This window comes from Hipposideros armiger, unplaced genomic scaffold (genome assembly GCF_001890085.2).
Source record: "Hipposideros armiger isolate ML-2016 unplaced genomic scaffold, ASM189008v1 scaffold_1311, whole genome shotgun sequence".
Taxonomy (NCBI): Eukaryota; Metazoa; Chordata; class Mammalia; order Chiroptera; family Hipposideridae; genus Hipposideros; species Hipposideros armiger.
This window is the reverse complement of record NW_017732661.1, coordinates 231,026-256,814: the sequence shown is the minus strand read 5'-3', so window position 1 is coordinate 256,814 and position 25,789 is coordinate 231,026. Positions and strand designations below refer to the sequence as shown.

Sequence of the window (25,789 nt, the reverse complement as noted above, 5' to 3'; positions counted from 1 at the left end):
TATTTTAGACAATGGAAATGATGTTAGACAAAAAGCAAATTCGAGTGATTTTCTTATTCGAGTTCAAAATGGGTCATAAAGAAGTGGAAACAACTTACAACATCAACAATGCATTTGGCCCAGGAACTGCCAATGAATGTACAGTACAGTGGAGGTTCAAGAAGTTTTGCAAAGGAAATGAGAGCCTTGACGATGAGGAGTGTAGTGGTGGGCCATCGGAAGTTGACAACAACAAAATGAGAGCAATCATCAAAGCTGATCTTCTTGCAACTACACGAGAAGTTGCCGAAGAAATCAACATCAACCATTTTACAGTCATTCGGCATTTGAAGCAAATTGGAAAGGTAAAATGCTGGATAAGTGGATGCCTCATGAGCGGACCACAAATTTAAAAAATCGTCATTTTGAAGTGTCGTCTTCTCTTATTTTATGCAACAACAACGGACCATTTCTTGATTGGATTGTGATATGCGATGAAAAGTAGATTTTATATGACAACCAGCTCAGTGGGTTGGGCCTAGAAAAATCCCCAAAGCACTTCCCAAAGCCAAACTTGCACCAGAAAATAGTCATGATCACTGTTTGGTGTTCCTCTGCTGGTCTGATCCACTACAGCTTTCTGAATCCTGGCAAAACCGGGAGAAGTATGCTCAGCAAATTGATGAGATGCACTAAAACCTGCAACACCTGCAGCTGGCATTGGTCAACAGAAAGGGCTCAACTGACTACCACTTCTTCAAGCATCTCAACAACTTTTTGCAGGGAAAATGCTTCCACAACCAGCAGGATGCAGAAAATGCTTTCCAAGAGTTCGTCGAAATCCCAAAGCATGGATTTTTATGCTACAGGAATAAACAAACTTATTTCTTGATTGTAATGGTTCCTATTTTGATTAATAAAGATGTGATTGAGCCTAGTTATAATAATTTAAAATTCACGGTCTGAAACTGCAATTACTGTTGCACCAAGCTATTAAAGTTCCAGATTAGCCCAACTTTTATTTTTACCAATATTTTTCATTTTTTTCTAGCAAAAACCATTTCACAGTGTTTCCTAAAAACAGAAGAAAAAAATCACACAACAACAACAACATGTAGTTTTGGATGCATGATGAACTCTCATATGTAGAAAGAAACTATAATATGTGAGAGAAGGTGCAGCTCTACTGACTCTCAGTATACTGGGATTTTTAAGTTAGATTTTCATATAAGAAGCATTTTGTTTGTTCAAGGAGCTGTACCTGTTCAAATCATTAGAAGGGTGAGGGAGATGTCCACATGGATGAAGAACAAACACTTCTATTTTTATGGATCCTGGTATGATGGTGTACAGCTGGTGCTTCTATTCATTTGGAGGAGACAGGAATAGAAGGAGGTAAGAAAGAAGCCTTTACTGTGGAAAGTGTGCTGAGTGATTCTTATCCAGGCTGATCTATAATGAGGGTTGTATTTTCATTATAAGTGGAAGGAAGTGGGATAATACTACCTTGGCTGTCATAGAAATTGTAGCTGGCTGAATATCCCACAAGAAATTATGTTTTCCTTCTAGATAATGAGAACTGCATTGTGTGTCATGAACCTGTCACCAGAGAAATGCTAGACTGTGTTAGGAAAAATAGCCCCTTTCCAGTCTTTAAAAATCTACAAAAAAAAGAGGTGCATGCCATTGTACAGCAGTGTTAATTGAAAAATGTCTCCTTTGTACAGTTAATCTGAGGCTTCAGTAAGTTTCACATTGTACCTCAAAAGTACCTATAAGCAAAAAGTAAGCCAATCTGTAGTGCTGCCATATGTTAGAAGACAAATAATTATAAATCTCATGTTTGTAAAGGTGAGAAATACCAAGGGATATGAGGGAAGTCTGTGTAATCATAAAACAAATAGAATATGTGAAGGCAGATAACATATCTCAGAGTTAAAGGAGTATAGTTAGAAACAGAATACATTGCTTGGAATCTTACAACCTTACATAAGACATTATCCATGCAGGTTTAGACTTCAAAATATAGACACAAAAATGATTTAACAGAGACAACAGGGGTGTTTTAGGGAGGCTTGGTGGTGGAGGGAGCCAGGATGAAATGGAGTGGGCCTTCTGCAACTTGAGATCAAATATCAGAAGATAGTCATTTCATCAGCAAACCATCCACTACTGTACTTGCCTATGCTGGGTGAAATCTGGATATGGTAGATTGTATGGAACATTACTCTCATGTTTCTTCTGGAAAACAGAGGAAAAATCAAACCTTTGAATAGATGAGTCGATTGTTCAGTCTCCTCTTCCAGTATTTTTGCTTTTATCCCTTTTAAAATATCATTAGGTAGCTGATCACTCAGAGTTAAATACAATGCAGACTCCCGGTTGGTGACCTTCAGGGAACACAATGAGCAGTCCCCTCTCCTACTGCTTCCATGCCTTTTGCTTCCTCGCCCCCATTCTGCAGTCTCAGTAGCCTCCTTCAATGTCTCAACCACCACATGGGCCTTTTCAGCAATTCCTTATGCCTGGACTGTTCTTTCCCTTGCCCTTCACTTGCCTACTTTCTTGCTAGCATCCAGGTCACAGTTTCAGCACCATTGTTTATATGTTTGTTTACTCCATTTTTTTTTCTTGTTTGAGACAATCATCTTAGGTTGAGTTTCCCAGAAGCAGACATCAATGAGGATTAATGAGCAAGTGATTCACTCAGAAATTCTCCTGGGTAAGATCAGCCAGTCAGTGGAAGAAGAAAGATGAGGAGGAAAGTCAAGGAAGGGGTGAGGGTTTCAGGCAAAGTGCCACAGAGGAGAACCTGGCCCTCAGGACCTGAAATCTGAGTTATGCCCTGATGGTCTGAAGACCACTTTTCCCACAAGGGCTGTAGGTGAGTGAGTTACAGCCTCTAGAGTGAGGATCAGAGGCATAAACTCCTAGATAGGCCTCCAGTGTTTAGCCTAGAGCTCCACAGAGTAGGCACATAATTAACACTTGTGTTGATTAATTTATTGATGTATAAATGAATCTATGAGAAAGCTCCATTTAATGGAAATGAAACCAAGTAGCTTGAGAGTCTTCTCTGTGAAAACTTTATATAACCTTGACTTTGTTTAGTAAAGTGCTTTAAAAAGTCACTTGTATCAAATGCAAAAAACAGAAGTGGAACTCAGGCCCGCTGGCACATGGTCAGTTTCAGTAGCATCCCAATATCTTTCTGTCTTGGGTACTGCTGATGAGCAGCACATGTTAAACTTCTCCCAAGCAATATTGGCACCATTTTGAAACACAAGAACAGATTGTATTTTCAAAAACAAAGATTCCAAATAAAGAACAAGAAGAATGTGAAAAATGTTATGAATGACATGCTATTGATATTTTATTTGAAAAGAAATCTCAAGGTTGTTTTAGCCAGAAAGATCTTACTCTGTAGACTGTAAAATAGAAAGAGGTAGAATAAAAGTTGGAGCAACCAAAAGGCAGTAGGTAGCCCATACAACACCTATTCTGTCCTTGGGTCTGTGCTCAGTCCGGAACCCCTATCCTCAGCTGTCATCTGTTCCTCCTTAGTTCTCTTTTTTAAACACAGTGATGTGGAGGCCACACCCCAACAAATTAAATAAAAATATCTGGGGTCAGTATTTTTCTTAAAGGCCTGCAGGTGATTCTGATTTAAGAACCACCAGTCTAAGTCATTTGTATATGCCACAATCTTAACCAAGAGCAACTGCTTTTGAACATCTTATTGTATGAACTCCTGAGCCTGTTCTGAGTAGATTTGGATGCAATCTCCAACACTCGCCCCTTTTAGAAGCCCAGGGATCCATGCCTGCCTGCTTCTAAGGATGGCTCTTCACATGTTAAGACAACTCTCACCCCTTCACTCTCCCACCTAAGGGTGCCAGGTTCTGGGCATAACACTCTTGATGTCACCATTCTTCCTGGTAGGACAGTATTCTACTCTTTGTGCCATCCTAGTCATTCTGGATCCCTTTTGAAGTGAGCCAAAAAATGGATAATCCAGAAATGATCTAAATATATGAAGCAGACTGAGGCTGCCTGCACTCCTTTCTGTATACTTCTCCCCACGGATCTCAACCTGGGAACATCTCCCTTCTCTACAAACTGTCAGCTCTGAGAGGGCTTTGTGCCTATCAGGAATGGCTCTGCCTCTCTCCAGCTCCCTACTGTGGCTCTTTCCCTAGTGGCCATCTCTAGTCCCCAGATGCTATCTAGCCCTGTCCTCCACCCAGTATACCAGAACCTCTTGGCTTGAGTGAAAATTGTGTCTTTCTTGCTCCAGAATGGGTAGAATGTGGATCCCCCATCTGACTTGCTTGATGTCTCCTCTGTCCTCTCAAAGTTTCAGGCTTGTATCAAAGCCAGCAACCCCTGTGTGATGTGAGATCTCGAATCTGCATCTTCCATCACTACAAAAAGAAAAGCCAACTGCCTGAAACACGGAACAGGGAGAATCTGGTGTTTAGGTGATTCCAGAAACCATCTGCCCAGTCTAGTCTCTCTTAGCCCCTTGGCCCATGGACTATAGCCAGACACATCTGAAAGCACCGGTAGCCCAAGTGGGCTGTATAGTTTGTAAGAATTAGAATATTTTCCAAACCAAAGGTTGCCTTTCTGAAAAAACTCAATTATAGATGCCTATTGGTCTCAAATAAAGGAGAACTGTGGAGTTTACCTGTATCACTCCACAGCATCTAGAATAATTCCTGGCACTTACTAGAAGCTCAGAGACTGTTGGCTAGATGGATGATTGTGGATGGATGGATGTAACATTCCCCAGACTTGCCCGTTATTCCTGAGAAGGCTCCTTTGATTCCCAGCCCATTCCTCTTCACCCTTGTTAGTCTAAACGTTGGCCCATTATTCTTCTCTGAGCTCCTGAGGTTAGGCAACCTATGGGTAGCATTACTATGGGCACTTGTGAGCCATCCTCTGCCAGATTCCCCCAAGAGTCCTTTGCTATGTGACTCTGGCAGTGGACACTCAGTTGCCCTGTCTTTGCACAGTGTCCATGCTTTTTTCTGGAAGCCACTTTTAACCTGTTTAGCTCAGGCATATCTCTTTGAGATGTTTGATATGCTATGCCTCTCTGGGAAGGTGTGTGATACCAAAATGCCACTAAGAAGCTTCTCTGTGGAAACATGAAGAGGACAAACTGGATGAAATACCACATTACAATGTAAAATGAATTTTTCATGTGTCATGAAAAAAGTGAATTCAGTATTTTTTCCCATAATGCTTACAGTGTTTCCATTAAAGCAAAGTAGGAAAAAAAAGGATGCAATGTTTAATCCCCAAAAGAAAACTAATCAATTTAAAGTATGAGGTGTGATCAAAACATATGGTGAATGTTTAAATTAAAAAAGAAATTATTACAGTAAAAGACACATTGCCATTAATCCCCCTCCAAATACTTCTCTTCACTTTGAACACAACTTGTCCCATCATTCTTGTCACTTTCTGAAGCAGTTCTGGAAGTCCTCTTTCATGAGTGTCTTCAGTTGCACTGTCATGGCTGCCTCGATGTCCAGAATCAATTAAAAAATGTTTACCTTTTATGGTCATTTTGACTTTGGGGAAGACCCAGAAGTCACATGGTGCTACATCCGGTGAATACGTGGAAGAGGACACACCATAATGTTTTTATTTGACAGAAATTGCCATACCAGAAGTGATGTGTGACATGGAAACTTTTTGTTGTGATCAAAAAATACAGTGAATGCTGCTGCCACGTGCCATCCAACAAAAAGACAGGGCTCTTCAATACAGGAAGCGGCATGTCGAACTTTAGTAACAGTGTGTGACAAGTTTCAACTTGTTTGATGCAGTCAGTCGGGTGTGAGCTACATCTGAGAGAGAGTGTGTTTTAGAATGTGGCATAAATCATCCTGCATTATGACAATGCTTTGTGTCACACATCACTTTTGGTATACAGCAATTTCTGTCAAATAACAACATTATGATGTGTTCTCATCCACCTTATTCACTGCATCTGGCACAGTGCAACTTCTGGCTCTTCCCCAAAGTCAAAATGACTAAGGACATCAAGGCATGCCACTTTGCATGTGATTCTGCCTCTCGTCCTAGGTCCTTTACTGGCAATCTCAATTTCATCACAAAATCCGAGGTCCAGTATACAACTCAATTATATTGACATTGTGAAAACAAAGACATATGAGAGAGAAAAAATAATATACTTATCAACATACATTGGTTGCTTGCTATACCCAGCTCACTTTTACCTGATTCATGTAGTGTTATTTTACACCAAGTCTCAGAAATTGTTGTTCAATTCTGTCTTTGAAAACACACGATATAAGATTACATTACAGAAATAGCAGCATGAGGAGTTCTTGAAATCGCCCCTGGAAGTTACAACAAACTGAACAGCTATAATTCAACAAAGGATAACTTAAGCAACACAAAAGCATGTCTGAGAGATCCGTGTCTCGAATCACCTGAAGGTGGGCAAATTGGGCAATCAGGGGAGGAGGGAAGGGAAAGTGCAGAGATGTGGGCTGCAGGCCACAGGACGCAGTCTGCAGTTCACTGCAGTCTCGGAGAGGGAAGAATTCAGGCTGCAGGTGGACTTCCAGCAGCCCACAGTATTTCCTGAAGAATCAGCATTATAATATGGCTGAACCCAGCATTCGAGGCAGACACCTCAGAGCAAAGACTGAATGCAGAAGGGTGACTACTGTGGTTTAAGCCCTCATTGCCAGGCAGAAAACAGAAAACAAAGACACGGAGCCTGGCCAACTTCTCCCCCCCGCCCAGCCCCTTTCCCAGAGCTCACCCCATGCCCACCCTCCCAGTGTTAGAAACAGGCTCCAGAACAAAGGGTAGCAATGTCACATTAAAGAACAGAATATCTACAGCCCTGAGACCTGGAGAAACATTCCCACAGCCACAGATGCACAGGGTTTGACTAATTCTGGTGATGGGGAAAGAGCTGTAGGGGCAAGACAGCTGTGGGTGGGTAGTCGGCATTACTCAGAGCCTCAAAAGCACCAGCTGCATCTCACAGCCTACACCACCCCAACTTTTCTGGGCAGATTCCTGCGGGGGCCACCATAGCCACTGAAACACACAGGCTCTGCATCAGGCTGCAGGGGCAGCACTGAGATTTCAGAAGCTCAAAATTCTATCGCCCTCCACATCCTCCCATGGAGGCGGTGCCCTGAGACCCAGGTAACCTGCTTACAGAAGAGAAGCCCATTTTCCATTGCATGAGAGTCCAGAACAGCAAAAGAGAAAATAAAACTATACAGCATGAGAGAAATAAAAAGCTGCAATGGTAGAGAAAATAAAATATTTGAGCAATGCCTACTAGAAAGCAAAAGAAAGACCTCTTTCTATCAACCTGCTACAGAACCCACTCCTGTAGGTGCCCAGAAAGAGAAATAATAATTCATTAATTGCTGTGAATAACCAAAGTAACAAGGCAGCTCAGAAAGAAAATGAAAAGTCCCCAGAAAATGAACTTAAAGACATGGAAATATGTGACTTAAATGACAGCGAAGTCAAGGTTGCAGTTCTGAAAATACTCAATGAGATGTAAGAAAACACAGGCAGTTTAATGAACTCAACCACAACCAAAGACCAAAATGAATATTTTACTGAAGAGATTGAAATTTTAACAAGAATCAAATAAAAATTCTGGAGATTAAGAATTCAATAAAATAAACGAAGAATGAAATGACCAGCATTGGTAACAGAGCTGATCAGATGGAGGAAACAATCAGTGATATTGGAGATAGAAATCTGGAAATGACACAGATGGAAGAAGAGAGAAACTTGAGAGTTAAAAGGAATGAAAGAACTCTACAAGAACTTCCGGACTCCACTAGAAAGAGCAACATAAGAATAATGGACATACCAGAAGGAGAAGGGAAGTGAGAATATATTCAAACAAAGAGTTGATGAGAACTTCCCAAACTTTGGAAAGAACCATACCCTTGAATCGAAAGAGCAAACAGAACACCTAATTACCTCAATCCCTACAGGTCCTCTCCAAGGCACACTGTATTGAGCCTGTCAAAATTAAAGACAAAGAAAGAATTCTTAAGGCAGCCAGGGGAGAAAAAGCAGTAACCTATAAGAGAAGCCTATTAAATTATCAACTAACTTTTCAGCAGAAATTCTATAAGCCAGGAGAGAGTGGAATCAAATGTTCAAACTATTGAAAGAAAGAAATTATCAGCCAAGAATAATATACCCACCAAAGATATCCTTTAGATATGAAGGAGGAATAAAGACCTTTCCAGACATACAGAAGCTGAAGGAATTTTCTAACACATGATCTGCACTACAGGAATACTGAAGGAGGCTATTTGACCTGAAACACACAAACAACAAAAGCACACAAAACCATGAGCAACATTATGAGCAAATAGACAGAAGCAGGAAATGGCAACCCCTACACAAAATAGGGCAATATCCACTTACACATAACAAAAAGGTTAAAGAATATAAAATATTTTGTAAGGAAAAAAGAGAAGAAAAAGACAACTTGCTACTACAACTCAGAAATCAACTCCCAGCATAAGCAGGGATAATTTGTGACAACAAAAACAAAAGGGGAGAGAGTAAAGATCTGAATCTGCAAAGGGAAATGGAGATAAAAAACATGCTGAAGAAAAAGGAATACTGTATGCAAGAAACTTTCTTTTACATAAACTTAATGGTAACCACTAAAAAAAAAAAATACCCAGAACCAAAATGTATAGCATAAAAGAAGACACAGAGGGAGAAATCACAGAATACCACCACTTTGAAATAAAATACAAAAAGGCAAAGAAACAATGGAGACACAGAGATACCAGAAAACAAAAGACAAAGTGGATATAAGAAATCCTTATATATCAATAATCACCCTAAGTGTAAATGGACTGAACTCACCAATAAAAAGACACAGAGTAGCAGATTGGATCAAAAACTAAACCCAACCATATGCCGCCTCCAAGAGAACATCTCAGCCACAAGGACAAATATAGGCTCAAAGTGAAAGGGTGGAAATTGGCATTCCAAGCAAATGGTATCCAGAGAAAAGTGGGAGTATGCATACTTATATCAGATGAAACAGACTTCAGGATAAAAAAAAACAAAAGACAGAGGTGGACATTTCATAATGATAAAGGGGCAATACAACAAGAAAACAAAACACTTATCAATCTATATGCCTCCAATCAGGGAGCACCAAAATATACAAAGCAATTACTAACAGAACTAAAGGGAGAAATTAAACAAAATACAGTTATAGTTGGGGAATAAATACATCTTTGACAGCTATGGATAGATCAGCTAAACAGAAAATAAATACGGAAATATCAGCCTTAAATGACACACTAGGACAAATGGCCATAATTGACATTTATAGAGTACTTCATCCTAGAATACCAGACTATACATTTTTTTCAGTGTATATGGAACATTTTCAAGGATAGACCATATATTGGGACATACAACTAGCCTCAGCAAATTTAAGAAGATTGAAATCATACCAAGCATATTCTCTGATCACATGGCTTTGAAACTGGTTATAACTGCAAGAAGAAAGCATGAAAAACCACAAATATGTGGATACTAAACAGCATACTTTTAAAGAACAACTGGGTCAAAAGAGAAATAAGAGGAGAGATCAAAAGATACATAGAAACAAATGAGAATGAAAATACATCCTATCAAAGTTATTGGGATATAGTGAAAGCAGTAATAAGAGGTAAATTTATATCATTACAAGCTTGTCTCAAGAAAGAAGAAAAACCCCAGATAAATAACCTCACATTACATCTTAAAGAACTAGAAAAACAAGAACAAATGAAACCCAAAATCAGCAGAAGGAAGGAAATAATAAAAATCACAGCAGACTTAAATGAAATAGAGAACAAACAGACAACAGAAAAAATTAATGCAACAAAAAGCTGGTTCTTTGGAAAGATTAAGAAAATTCACAAACCCTTATCCAGGGTTTATCACTAAGATAAAAAGAGAAAAAACATAAATAAACAAAATCAGAAATGAAAGAGTGGAAGTTACCACAGTTAGTACAGAAATACAAAGGATCATACAAGAATATTATGGAGGATTATATGCCACCAAATTCAATAAACTAGAAGAAATGGACAAGTCCTTAGAAACATATAACCTTCCTAAGCTGAATCACAAAGAATTGGAAAATCTAAATAAACCTATCAAGGGTAAGGAAATTGTATCAGTCATCCGAAACCTTCCCAAAAACAAAAGTCCAGGGTCAGATGGCTTCACTATTGAGTTCTACCAAACACTCAGAGGATCTAATACCTGTCCTACTCAAACTCTTCCAATAAATTGAAGAAGAAACAATAATCCCTATCTCATTTTATGAGACCAATATTACCCTGATACCAAAACCTAGTAAGGATAACACACAAAAAAGGAAATTACAGACCATTTTCTCTGATAAATACAGATACAAAAATTGTAAACAAAATTCTAGCAAATCGAATACAGCAATGCATTAAAAAAATTATACATCACAATCAAGTGGCAGGGTTCATCCAACAAGATATTCAACAATGGTTCAACATACGCAAATCAATTAATGTGACACACCACATAAACAAAATAAAGGACAAAATCATGTGATTATATCAATAGATACAGCAAAAACATTTGACGAGATACAACATCATTTATGATTAAAACACTTAATAAAATGTGTTAAGAAGGAAAATACTTTAACATAATAAAGGCCGTATATGACAAGCCCTCAGCTAATATCATAATTAATGGTGAAAAACTCAAGCCTTTTGTTCTATGTTCAGGAACAAGATAGTGTTGTTGCTATCACCAACTGTTATTCAACATAGCATTGGAAGTCCTAGCCAGAGCAAGCAGGCAAGAGAAAGAAACAAAAGGCATTTGAATTGGGAATGAAGAAGTTAAACTGGCACTTTTTGCAGATGACATGATTCTTTGTATAAAAAACCCTAAAGACTCTGCCAAAAAGCTATTAGAAAATAATAAATGAATACAGTAAAATTACCGGCTACAAAATCAATGTACAAAAATCCAATGTATTTCTATACACTAAAAATGAAATCTCAAAAAAATAAATTTAAAAAAATTTCTTTTGCAATTGCAACAAAAAGAATAAAATACCTAGGAATAAACTTAACCAAGGATGTGAAAGACCTGTACACTGAAAACTATAAGACATTTTTAAAAGAAAATGAAAAAGACACAAAGAAATGGAAAGACATTCCATATTAATGGATTGGAAGAATCAACATAGTTAAAATGGCATTTAATATTACCCAAAGCATTATACAGATTTAATGCAGTCCCCATCAAAATCCCAATGACATTTTTTTTTTAGATTTTTTTTTAATTGGGAAACTGGGGGGATGGGAACAGTGCTGGGGAATTGGGGAAGAGGAACAGACAAGTTGTGGTCATTTTGTTCTTCAGACTAGTTGTGGAGGATGTTGCTTCACTGGCCCAAGTTGGCACCATCACTGCGCTCTTCCCTGGCAAGGCACATCAGTCACCGGCTTCTGGACAGCCGCTCACTGCGGCTGCTGGCCGCTCACGCTGGCTGCTGGCTACATACAGTAGCCCATGGCAACCCACTGCCACAGGGCTGCAGCCTACACCATCGCCGGCAATTCCTGGTAGCCCAGCTCCAGGTCGAGCTGTTGTTCAGCATCTTAGCTGTGGAGGGCAATGTCACTGGCCCTCATATGTGGGATCCAAACCAGGGTCCTCTGGTGTCCCAAGCCAGTTCTTAACCATCGCGCCACTCGGCCAGTTCCCAATGACATTTTTTAAAGAAAAGGGATAAATGGGATGAAATATATGGTGATGGAAGGAGAACTGACTCTGGGTGGTGAGCACACAATGTGATATATAGATGGCATATTACAGAATTGTACAACTGAAACCTGTGTAACTTTACTAACAGTTGTCACCTTATTGAACTTTAATTTTAAAAAAAGAAAAAGAAAAATAATTGAAAAAATATCATTTTTATATGGAATCACAAAAGACCCTGAAGAGCCAAAGGAATCCTAAGATAAAAGAACAATGCTGGAGGTATCACTCTCCCTAACTTCAGCTTGTACTACAGAGCAACAATAATCAAAACGGTATGGTATTGGCAGAAAAACAGACACACAGATTAATGAAATAGAGTTGAAAACCCAGAAATAAACCCACATTAATATGCACAAATAATTTTCAACAAACAAACCAAAAACATACAATGAAGAAAAGAAAGACTCTTCAGTAAATGGTGCTGGGAAAACTGGAAAGCCACATGCAAAAGAATGAAACTACACTGCTATCTGTCACCATGTACCAAAATTAATTCAAAACGGATCAAAGGCCTAAACATTAGGCCTGAAAAAATAAACTGCATAGAAGAAAACATAAGTACTAAACTTATGGACCTTGGGTTCAGAGAGGATTTTATGAATTTGACCTCAAAAACAAGGAAAATAAAAGCTAAAATCAATGGGACTATATCAAACTAAAAAGCTTCTGCACAGCAAAAGAAACCGTTGACAAAACAAAGAGGCAACCAACCGAATGGGAGAAGATATTTGCAAACAATGCCTCTGATGAGGGGCTAATATCCAAAATATATAAGGAACTCATACAACTCAACAACAGGAAGATAAACAATCTAATTTAAAAATGGGCAGAAGATATGAACAGAAACTTCTCCCAAGAAGACATACAAATGGCCAACAGATATATGAAAAAATGCTCAACTTCACTAGCTATCAGGGAAATGCATATCAAAATCCAATGCGACACTACCTCACACCTGTTAGAATGGCTATCGTCAACAAGACAAATAATAACAAGTATTGGAGAGGCTGTAGAGAAGAAGGAACCCTCATGCACTGTTGGTGGGAATGTAGATTGGTGCATCTGCCATGGAAGGCAGTGTGAAGGTTCCTCAAAAACTTAAGAATGGAATTACCATATAACCCAAAAATCCCTTTCCTGGGTATGTATCCCAAGAATCTGAAAACATTTATCCGTAAAGATATATGTGCTCTGATGTTCATTTCAGCTTTATATATGGTCGCCAAGTCATAGAAACAACCAGTGTCCTTCAGTAGATTATTGGATAAAGAAGCTGTGGTATACATACACAATGGAATACTACTTTGCCATAATAAAAGATGAACTACTGCCATTTGTAACAACATGGGTGGATCTTGAGATTATTATGCTAAATGAAATAAGTCAGACAAAAAATCAAGAACAATAGGACTCATATGTGGGATATAAAACTGTAAGCAACAAAGGAATAAGACAAACAAATAAAGAACCAAAGCTCATAGACACAGACAATGGTTTAGTAGTGACCAGGGGATAAGGGGGGAAAGGGGATGGTAGGAGATGATAAAAGGGATCAAATATGGTGATGGAAGGAGAACTGACTTTGGGTGGAGAGCACACAACATGATATATAAATGATGTATTATAGAATTGTACATTTGAAACCTATGTAATTTTTCTTACCATTGTCCCCCCAATAAATTTAATTAAAAAAAGAAAACACATAATATGTATTTATTCTTTGCACCTATTTATTTGAAGTTGAATGGGGTTTATCATCCTGGATGTCAGTGTCCTTTGTGTGTCCCACATTTTCACACTCCCTTCCAGATGTTCACTGAGTATGGTGGTCTTGCTCCACATAATGTTGCCCTGATTGAAGCTTTTAGGGTGTTGAACACCCCCCAGTTCCTTCACAGGCTCTGCAGCCAGTGCTCTCAGCCCCCATTCAGGTATTACCCATATAGGAGAAGCACCTTAATCTGGCCTCTGCCTATATAAAAACTTTCTCTGAGGACCTGAAGCCTGACCTGCAGAGTATGGGAGAATTTCTGTCCCTATGCATGGCATTCACCCAATAACTGACAGGAGATAGTTTATTCTGGTGGGATTACTCTGGGAATGGTCTCACTCTGGCTCCCTGAGGTCCAGCAGAACCAGACTCCAGATACCCACAGAGGTACCATACTGCCTTGGTAACTTTATTGGCTGTGTTCCCTTCCATGTCTCACTTCTCCTCTTCCTTGCCAGTTTTCCCTATGGCCACCTTCCAAAGAAATAATCATAGGTCAATCCTTTACTCAAAATCTGCTTCTAGGGGGGAACCAAAACTAAAATGGGTTGTAAGAAAGTATTTTGCTGTTTTCCCAGGGCATTTGAGCCCTTCCATGCCACAGGAAGACCTACCCTGATAGGGAAAGTCATACATGGAGCTTGTTATTCTAATCCAACCATTGGATTAAATGCCCATAGTTAGAAGACAAGTTTTAAATTATTGAATAACAGCCCTCTAGTATAATTATCATCACACTCCACCTTCACAAGCGAAGACAAACCAGGAGCTACACACAAAGTTGAATCTTAGTGAATTTTGCTTCATTTGGCTTCTGCTTCCAGAATATTACAGACCCCAAGGCTACAGTCACTTTTAGAAGATAATGAGTCACTCCTCAGACAAAGTTTGCACTTTGTCCAGGACAATTGACCATCAGCAGAAGTTTCTTTCTTGACAGCAGCTCTGAATGAAGGAACACCTATCTCCCCAGAATGCCCAGGCCTGGCCAGTGAAACCATGGTTGTGCATCACCAACCTCCTCTAGTTGCCTTTGCTGAGTTTGCTATCTGACCATAGTGGATGCCAGTGTAGCCTTGCAGAGACTCTTCCTAGAGTTGTCTTCTGGGAACCTGATGCCTGCCCCAAAAGGCTGAACCTTTTTTAACAGGAAATTAAGATCTGAAACTCATCAAGTCTGTTGATCATGGGAATACAGTAGGAGTTAAGTCCTGAATCTCCAACCACAAATGAGGAAAACAAACTTTCAAGAAATAGAACAAAGAGCACTGTTCTTGGAGGTGACCCACTAAGGTGTGTCTGTTTAGTTTCCATCCTCCCACTTCACACTAAATATTGGTTTATTCCACGCAGAATCTGTTTAGCAAATAATTTTCTTAAATATTTACAATCATCCACCCTGACCCCAGAATCAAATTGGGAGTTTCCAGAAGATAAGGGCAAGGTTAAAGGTGATCCCTGAAGGGTGGCTAATGCAGAGCTGTGTGCACCTTGTTTACCCAGACATACCCAAAATTATGGGCCATGGGAGGAAAATGTAAGACACTGGTGTTGGATTTGATTTTTCTTCTTCTTTTTTTTTATTAGTTTCAGGTGTACAAAACAATGTAATAGTTAGACATTTACACCCCTCACAAAATGATAACTCTCTACCCCAATCTACCCCTCTGACATCATATATAGCTGTTATAATTCCATTGACTCCATTTTGTGTGCTGTACTCCACATCCTGTGACTATACTCGTATATATATTAAATTATAGTTGATATTCAATATTATTCAGCTTCAGGTGTACAGCACTGTGGTCAGGCATCTACATTGTCCATGAAGAGGTCTCCCTAATAAGACATGTGCCCATCTGACACCCTAGAAAATCTTTACAACATATTCCCTAAGACATGGAAACAACCAAAATGCCCATCAGTAGATGACTGGATTAAGAAAATGTGTGTTCACCACCCAGCGTCTCTTTCCATCACCATATAAATCTATGTAACTTTGCTAACAATTGTCACCCCAATAAACTTTAATTTAAAAAAAATTTTTTTTTAAACAGAAAATGTGGTACATTTCTCTGATAATTAGTGATGTTGAGCATCTTTTCATATGTCTACTGACCATCTGTATATCCTCTTTGGAGAAATGTCTTTTCAGGTCCTCTGCCCATTTCTTAATTGGATTGTTTGTTTTTTTGTTGTTGAGTTGTATGAATTCCTTATATATTTTGGATATTAACCCCTGATCAGAAGTGTTGCTTGCAAAAATCTTCTCCCATTCAGTTGGTTGCCTCTTTATTTTGTCAATGATTTCTTTTGCTGTGCAGAAACTTTTTAATTTGATGTAGTCCCATTCATTTATTTTAACTTTTATTTCCCTTGCCTTTGAAGTCAAATTCATAAAACCCTCTTTGAACCCAAGATCCATAAATTTAGTACCTATGTTTTCTTCTATGCATTTTATTGTTTCAGATCTTATGTTTAGGTCTTTGATACATTATAAGTTAATTTTGGTACACAGCGACAGATAGCAGTGTAGTTTCATTCTTTTGCATGTGGCTTTCCAATTCTCCCAGCACCATTTATTGAAGAGGCTATCTTTTCTCCATTGTATATTTTTGGGCTTCTTTGTTGAAAATTATCTGTGCATATTTATGTGAGTTTATTTCTGGGTTTTTAATTCTATTCCATTGGTCTTTGTGTCTATTTTTCTGCCAATACCATACTGTTTTGATTATTGTTGCTCTGTAGTACAAGCTGAAGTCAGGGAGTGTGATACCTTCAGCATTATTATTTTTTCTTACGATTGCTGTGACTATCCTGGGTATTTTGTGATTCCATACAAATCTGATGATGTTTTTGTCCTATTTCATTAAAAACTGCCATTGGGATTTTGATGGGGATTGCATTAAATCTGTGTATTGCTTTGGGTAATGTGGTCATTTTAACTATGTTGATTCTTCCAATCCATGATCACAGAGTGTCTTTCCATTTCTTTGTGTCTTTTTCAATTTCTTTTAAAAATGTCTTATAGTTTCAGTGTATAGGTCTTTCACATCTTTGGTTAAGTTTATTCCTAGGTATTTTATTATTTTTGTTGCAACTGCAAAATGAATTTTAAATTTCTTTTTGTGAGATTTTATTGTTAGGAATGAAATGAATTTTTGTACATTGATTTCGTAGCTGGCAAGTTTACTGTATTTGTTTATTATTTCTAATAGCTTTTTTGGTGGAATCTTTAGGGTTTTCTATATATAGCATCATGTCATCTGACTAATATCCAAAATATATAAGGAGATGATACAACTCAACAACAATAGAAAAACAAACAATCTAATTAAAAAATGGACAGAGGACCTGAATAAACATTTCTCCAAAGAGGACATACAGATGGTCAGTAGACATATGAAAAGATGCTCAACATAACTAATCATCAGAGAAATGCAAATAAAACCACAATGAGAGATCACCTCTCACCAGTTAGAATAGCTATCATCAACAAGACAAATAATAACAAGTATTGGAGAGGCTGTGGAGAAAAAGGAACCCACATACACTGTAGGTGCAAATGCAGATCAGTGCAGCTGCTATGGGAGGCAGTATGGCGGGTTCTCAAAAAATTAAAAATAGAATTACTATATGACCCAGCAATCCCTCTCCCAAAAAATCTGAAAACATTTATTCATAAAGATAGATGTGTTCCAGTGTTCACTACAGCTTTATTTACAGTGGCCAAGACATGGAAACAACCAAAGTGTCCTTGAATAGATGATTGGATAAAGAGTATATGGTATATATGCACAATGGAATACTATTCTGCCATAAGAAAAGATGAAATAGTGCCATTTGCGACAACATGGCTGGATCTTGAGATTATTATGTTAAGTGAAATAAGTCAGACAAAAAAGTAAAAAACCATAGGATTTCACTGATATGTGGAATGTAAAACTGAAAGCAACAATGGAACCATACAAACAAACAAATAAAAAAATTCATAGACACAGACAATAGTTTAGTTGTTACCAGGAGATAAAGGAGGAGGGTGGTGGTAGATGAGGATACACAAGATTTAATAAATGGTGATGGAAGGAGAACAGACTCTGCGTGGTGAACACACAATGTGATATGTAGATGATGTATTACAGAATTTTACACCTGAAGCCTATGTAGCTTTACTAACAATTGTCATCTCAAATAAATTTTAATTAAAGAAAAAAGATAATGTAGTACATTTATACAATGGAGTATCACTCAGCCATAAAGAAGAATGAAATTTTAACATCTGAAATGATATGGATGGACTAGATAATATTATGCTAAGTGAAATAAGTCAGATGGAGAAAGACAAATACCATATGATCTCATTTATATGTGGAATCTAAAGAACAGAATAAATTATTTCTCTTCTGAGTTATCTTTATTTTCCCCCCAACTTGAGAAAGTTTCATTTTTAAACTTTTACTTGGATTACTTTCTTCTAAAAATACTTCTCTCCTCAGGGAATATAAAATAATTTATGTTTATTATTTTTGGCCTCCTAGCAGGAGGCCAAAATTTTTTTGCTTCTCAGTGATGCATTAACTCTCATATTTTCTAACATTTTTTTTCCTTTTTTAGCTGAAAGCCATTTGTTTTATAAAAGTTTGCCTGGGAACCCAACATGCAAAACAGGAAAAGTTGAAACTGTTTGGATACAAGAAGGTTTGGGAACTGAAGGCTGTCTATCCCATCCCCTGACCTTCACAGAGGCCTTAGGCCCACTGCATAAACTATAGCATGGAAGTGTCTCATTTTAAATGACAAATGATGCTACCACCTGCATCATGTGCTCTGTGATGTCCCCCCAAAAGCAAATGGGAACCAACTGGTTAGACTAGCCAGCTCTTCCATCTCAAAAGTTTGCCAACCCCTGGACTAGACCTACCACTATGGCTAAGTGGATGTTTTCCCATTTTTAGCAACACAGAAGGGGCACAGATCTAGATTGTTGTTACTGGAGCAACTCAAACAATTTGCAGTTGGAAATACATATTTATTAGAAAATCTTGTGTTCCTGTTCTTTACTTCTGAATTAATGGAGATCAATGGAGAGTTGGTTAACAAAGAATAACCGAATTCCCAGGTTTTAGGAATTAGAATAGAGAGTGAAATGACACCCCCTGGCCCTTCTCTCCTCTCCCCCTCTCCCTTACACCTTTCCTGCACAGGTATCCCTAGGGATCCCCAAATCCATACCAATTTGTGAAAACAGTGGGGCTCTTTCCAGCCCCTTGCCCTGTTCTCTACATGGCCCATACAACAATGTGCTCAACAGACAAGTTCTTTAGGGCCACAAAAAAGCAGTTTCATGTTAAATAGAGGAGTTTTGTTAACTTACTTTTGCCTCTGTCACACCAGTGTAGAAAATTGTCTCTATCTACAAGAAAATTACTACCTAATAGGAGAGAAAACTAAATTATATACCCAAAATAATTAGTTAATAATATATGGCAAAGTTTGTTTAGAAACTAAAATATTGTTTTCTTGCATTCCATGTTATTGAACCCCCAGATCTCAATGCAGATCTCTATGTATCTTTGCATCTGCAAGCCATGTGTGCATTAAACAGAATAGGTTGTCAGCAGACATCTATGGTTTTCATGTGGTCTGATTTTGGGTAAAGCAGAGGCCAGTGGGCTGCAAGATTTGGGGGAGAGCCTGGTGCATTTAGATTGATTTCACCTGGTCTTCCACAGCCAGGCTGCCCATAGATAACCCCTAAGTGAACACAAGTGGACACCTAGGACCCACCACAATATTGCAGGTAAAGGATGATGGTCCCAGTGCTGGCCCTCCAAGGACCCTTGGGCTCAAAACCCAGACATTGGCCTTCCCAACATGGCTCACTAGGAGTTATTTTCTTTTGTGGAAGTAGAAGCTCTGTTAAGTGACATTTCTGGGGTATCAAAGGTGGTTACCCACACTTCTCCACTCCTCTGATGTAGATGGGGATACTATGCTCTGTGCTGGTTTCCAAGACCATAGAATATCAAATATGCCTCTGACAGACACACAGTTGGGGAGCTTCATCCACCAGCCTGAATCTTGGCCATGGTTTATTCTTGGTGCTGTTCATCAGCTTCCCTAAGTAAGACGGCCTTGAACCTGACAGAATCATCATTCTCCCTCCCTTTCCCTGTGGTATCAAATGTATGGTTAGGATGTGCATGCTGGAACACATATGGAAGGCATTTTAGGTGGGGAAGGAGAAGAGCCGAGTTGGGGCAGAAGGGCTGTAGACAGTGAATGCATTCATGGATGCTGATAAGCCCAAAGGAAGCCCAGGGAACTCTGGGCAAACTCTGGAAGCTTTGCTGCTTCAGTTGTTGCTATCCATGTTGACTAAGGGTACACATGAATTCATTCATTTGACACATGTACATTAGGTGCCTACTGTGTGCCAGGCACTATTGTATGCACTTAGGGTATAGCTGTAAGCAAAACATGCAAAAATATCTGCCCTCCTGGTGCTAAGAGGAAAGGAGTCACACAGTATATAAGCCAGCACCATCTGAAGAGCAAAGGATACCCACCTTTGGTAAGGGGATAGCGGTGGGAAACAGCAATGACAGTCTTGCAGGATATCTGAGAAAGCTCTGATGAAAAGTCGCATTTGAGAAAAGCCCTGCATTACAGGAAGCTAGTCATGTATGTATCTGGGGAAGAGAGTTCCAGGCTGAGGGAACAGCAAACAAGTGCAATGGCCCTGAGGCAGGAGCATGCTGGGCATATTGGGGGAACAGCACAGAGCTCCCTGTGGGTGGAAGAGAGTGAGGTCAAAGTTAATAGGGGTCAGAGCCCATAAGACAGTGCTGTCCAGTAGAACTTCCTGAGATGATGGAAATTCTCTATGCCTGTGCTATCCACTGTGATAGGCATTAACCACCTCTGGCTATTGAGCACTTGGCATATGGTAGTGTGGCTGAGGAACTAATTGTTAGGTATATTTGACTTTAGATAATTTAAGTTCCATGCAGCTATGGCTGTGCACTAGTTAGCACAGATGTGGACAACATGGGCCTCTGGTCTCGACACTCAGTGAGACAGGTCCAAGGGACCAGTAGTCATGTCTGACCTGCATCTCAGTGCACTCCCTCAGGTAATGTTGGGTTCCTCCTGATCCTGTTACTTCAGCTGCTCATTGAGAAGTGGGCCCACATTATGTGATTTCCCCATGCTGAATCTTAGGGAAATCATATTCCACAGGGTTTTTTGTGAAGACAGAGAGATGGTAGAAGCCCCCGCAGCTGTTAGCACATCTGCACCTTTAAATATCCATTGCCAAATAAACTTTGCTTATTGTTGAAAAACTAAAACCCAGAAATGCAAAAAGGAAGAAGAAAAAAGTCAACGATATGCCCACCATCCAGAAGCATCTAATTTCTGACACTGTGGAGGAAATATGATATATTCTACTTTCTACCCTGATTTTTCCCATCAGTTATTATAAAAATCTTTTCAGGACAATAAATAAACATCTGCACCAGCATTTTTCATGACTGTACAGAATTTTAAGTAGAATTCTTTTGTAATTTTGCTGGGCTTTTTTAAGTATGTATGTATTTTTTTAAATTAAAGTTTATAGGGGAGCACAATTGTTAGTAATGTTACATAGGTTTCAAGTTACAATTCTGTAATACATCATCTATATATCACATTGTGTGGTCACCACCCAGAGTCAGTTCTCCTTCCACCACAATATATTTGATCCCGTTTACCCTTATCTATCACCCCCCTCCATTCTTACCCTCTGGTAACCACTAAACTATTGTCTGTGTCTATGAGTTTTTGTTTCTTCATTTGTTTGTCTTGTTACTTTGTTATTTTCAGTTTTATATCCCACATATCAGTGAAATCATGTGGTTCTCGACTTTTTCTGTCTGATTTATTTCACTTAGCATAATAACCTCAAGATTCATCTATGTTGTCACAAATGGCACTATTTCATCTTTTCTTATGGCAGAATAGTAGTCCATTATGTATATATACCACATATTCTTTATCCAATCATCTATCTATCGCTTATCTATCTACAGCAATAATATTCAAAACAGTATGATATTGGCAGAAAAACAGACACACAGACCAATGCAATAGAATTGAAAACCCAGAAATAAACCCACATAAATATGGACAGATAATTTTTTACAAAGAAGCCAAAAACATACAATGGAGAAAAGACAGCCTCTTCAATAAACGGTGCTGGGAGAATTGGGAAACCTCATGCAAAAGAATGAAACTAGCCTAGTATCTGTCACCCTGTAATTTTGCTGTTTTAAAACAGTGCTCTCTGGAACACTCTAAAACAAACATCCCTACAAGCATGTCCATGTTTTTTTCAGACTGAGCTTTTGGAAAGAGAGCCTCTGTAGGAAGTCCTGGATTCCAGGCTGCTTCAGGAACAGTCCGGCACTTTCTCACTCACGCAGAGAGGTAGATGATCTCCAGAATTAGCAAGCAGAGAAGGCCAAGGGGAATTAAGAGGGCAGCATGAGGCTCAAAGGGAGGTAATAGGGTGATGAGTAAGGCCTGAATGAGACAAAGTGACATGGCTGACCACAGTTTCCCACCCCTAAAATTGCCCCCTCACAGCAGTTGTTCATGGAGCTGAATGAATGTGAAATTATGACTTGTGAAACATGGCATTGTGCCTGGCATTATGATTATTTTATTAAAGTATCCCAAGGAAGAAACCCCTGAGGTGACTAAGTGCATTCCCATGGAGGGGAGACAATGAAAACAGGACACAGAATGGGCAGATTGTGGTGGTAGGGAGGAAGACCAGCAGGGTACCAGGGGAGGGACCCAGGAGTTCCTGATTTTCTCTGCTTTTTGTAACATTTGCCTCCTCCAAAGATTTAGCTCAAAAGGGAGGACCTACACATAGGCTGTAACCTCTATTAGAATGTTGTCAGTCTGCTTTGCAAATATTCCAATTCCAAAACCCATGAAGAAAAATTTTAGAAACAGCTGCTGTGGGTGATGAATTTCACCTGGTGGTGGTGGTTGTGGGTATTTTCTCTACTTGGTTTATTGGTGTGTACATAGCCTCATCCAGGCAGGCTCATCTCCTCTTCTTGCTATTTGGTGGCATGATGCCCATGGCCACTTATAGCCCACTAATGGAAAAAAGAACATGAAAATAGCTGAGCTGTTTCATCTGTCCTGTAATTTGTCAGAATCTATTTTAAAATATATCTTAACCAGTTGACTAATTGTTTTGGTGCCATGTAGCCTCAACTTTGTAATTTACAGAGTGTGCTTCCCTCATGCTTCTAAATAAAAATCTGTAAAGATTTTTTTTGGCGAGATGGTGCCCTGAAATCTAACTCTTTGTTTCATGGGGATAGTGGTGTAATTCTAAGCAGCTTCCAAAAATGAAAGTAAATGCTGCCAGCATTCCTATGTGGTCTGAGCAGCAGTTCACACAGCAGTGGCTATTTGAATGGGAAAACTCTCAACTGACCACTATCATCACTGGCCTCCCTGTCACCACCATGAACCAGACCACTCAAGAAGCAAAGTATTCAGAATCCCTGAGGCAGAGGAGGCACCTTATCTTTGGATAAGAAGCAATTGAAGCAAAACAGAGTTTGTTTATAGCCATGTTTTTGATGTCCAAACACAACACACAGTAGAGAGCTCTGGAATGAGCAGCCACTGACTGAGTGGTTCTGTGATTTGGCAATATTTCTCAGAGCCCAGCTTTGTTTTTTATAAAATAGAAATAACAATAAAGATAGGAACAGCACCTATTTTTTTATTTACTGAGTTGCTGTGAAAATCTAGCCAGCTCAGGTACACACACATAAAACACTTTGTGAACAACAACAACAAAAACTAAACAAATATCCATAGACAGAGTTGTTGCACATGTGCGAGGATACCCACCAGCAGCATCTTGACCCATCAGCATGAAGATCATTAGCTCAGGGTCTGAATTGAGGGCTAGAAGAAGTGGCTATCTTTTCAGTCCTGGTCATCCATGCCTCCAAGTGGGATCTTTGGACATGGCCCACTCTGAGATTGTCACTGTAGTTTCCTTCCTTCCCAGACTTTCCTAGAACTTCATGCAGAGAGCACTTCAAAGTGCAGTTCATCTTTTCCAACACAGCCTTGACACTCCAGGTCACTTTGTAGGGACCCAGGCCCAGACCCTAGGCTAAGCAAGCTCATTTCGGAGAGTACCCCCGCCCAGAGGAATTTAAAAAGCTCCTGCTTCCGCAAAAACCGTAACAAATTGTCTTGTCAAGAAAGTAAAAGAAGATAAACAAAGTATATGGCTTGTTAGGAAAAGATAAACAAGTCATGTTTTATAGCCCATCAAGAAGATAAGCAAGTTATGTATTAGCTCATTAAAAATAATAACCTAACTATGTTTTATAGTTTGTTAAAATAAGATAAACTAACTATTTTTCCTTTTTACACACTAACCACTTTTTTTTTGCTTCTGTATCCAGCTTCAGCTATAAATTCCTCACCCGCCAAGACTTAGGGGCTGATCTCTTCTCTTGAGAGAGAGAGACAGTCACCAGGCCTGGTCAATAAAGTCTCTGGAACAAAAACCTTTTGTCTAAGTTTTGTTAAGGAGCGGTGAACCCAACAACTTATTTCCAGAGTATGGGTTTGGAGACCACGGAGTTGACACTGCTGTTTGTCTGTGGAGAGGAGCAGCTATTAAGACATTCAGACCCTGCCTGGCAACACTGCACAGCCTTCATTCAAATCAAATATTTTAAATTCCCACCAGGTGGCACATGTGCATCTTTACCCAACCAACCCTCAGTCTCCACCCATGAATCTCACTCATGAATTATGCATTCCTAAGAGCTGTTTAGTTCCCTTCTCTGACAGACATAAAAATGGTAATTTTCTTTTTCCTTTATTATTGAGGAGACCATATAGGAGGTGATGATGCAAGACAAAAAATATATAAATTTCATAGACACAGCTCTGTGGAGGGGGTGCTGTGTGGTCCCAAACTCACTACTGGTCCTGACTAACCTGGGCAGAGACAGTCAGTGCCCATCCAGCAAGAAGGGGCTAGCCCTCTCTGAGAAGTGATGACTCAGAGCCCCTGATCCGCAGGTCTGAGGCGGATGGGTGCTATGTAGACAGTGTGTCACCGAAATCCCATCAGACCTCCAGAGAAGGCCCTTGCTTGTGATTTGAGAGAGCCCTTCAGTATTCCACTATTTTCTCTCAATCAACTAGAAAAAAACAGTCCTAACATGAAGCTTCTATCATTTCACTGCAGCACCTCTGCTGTCTGCACACTGATTAGAGTCTCTTTTTGGCATTTTATGTGTATTTTAATTAACCAAGATCAAAAAGGGTACCATCATCACCTGTGGGTTTCATCTGTGTCTGAGTAGGAATATCAGAGGTGATACGAAGGTGGGCTGCTGGGGTGGTCCTGGTGCAAAGTTTGTCCATGTAGGTGTTAGGCTCACGTCGAGCACCCACCTGAGTGTTTGGTGCTTCAAGTGACCACATTCCTCTGAAGCCACCTAAGGAAGTTGCCAGAGTGCACTGCAGTTTAGTGCAGAATGTCTCCAGCCTGCAATAGGAGGCCGCTTGTTAAACAAGCTCCCGCACTCACAAAGAGAGCTAGGAAGCTAATGACCCTCTTTGTCAGGAGGAAACGCTCCATTTCCTTTTTAGGAAACAAAAGCTGGAGTAAAATAAGCACATAGAGTGACCCTGGTTTAGGATGACTCAGTGTGAGTGTAGCATGTGCTGATGAGGAGAGAAAATTCACAGTGGGGGACCCAGCAAATGGGATAAGCAATAAGGACAAAAGCATCCTCCACTCAGGCATGTAGAAATGGAAGTACATTGGCAGGACCCAGCCCATTAGCACCTTGGAGCACTGTTGTGCCCTCTGCAGGGAGGTTTGGTCAGTGTTAGAATCATCTTAGCTGCTTTTCAAAAATCCTTCTGTCTCAAAATAAAGAGTAGTATTTACATATGTATGTGTGCCTTCTGAGAGTGCTCAGTTCTATCCTCTGATAGATTAGACCTTTACCCCCACTGTCCAGCACTTCATCCCAAAGATCTGTGAAGTGATTGGCTTCTGTAGGATTTTATCTTCTGTGGAATGACTCAAGAGCCTTGTACCTGGGATTTTTC

General features: G+C 39.5%; 1 protein-coding gene across 1 annotated transcript in view; it reads left to right on the top strand.

Moving 5' to 3' along the window:
- The first annotated feature begins 236 nt into the window (after positions 1 to 236).
- The window catches only part of SYNDIG1 (synapse differentiation inducing 1), a 54,075-nt gene continuing 28,522 nt past the window's right edge, over positions 237 to 25,789 (top strand). The window contains exon 1 of the mRNA XM_019633429.1: positions 237 to 344. Within this exon, the coding sequence (XP_019488974.1) occupies positions 237 to 344 (108 nt within the window). The remainder of the gene's footprint in view (positions 345 to 25,789) is intronic.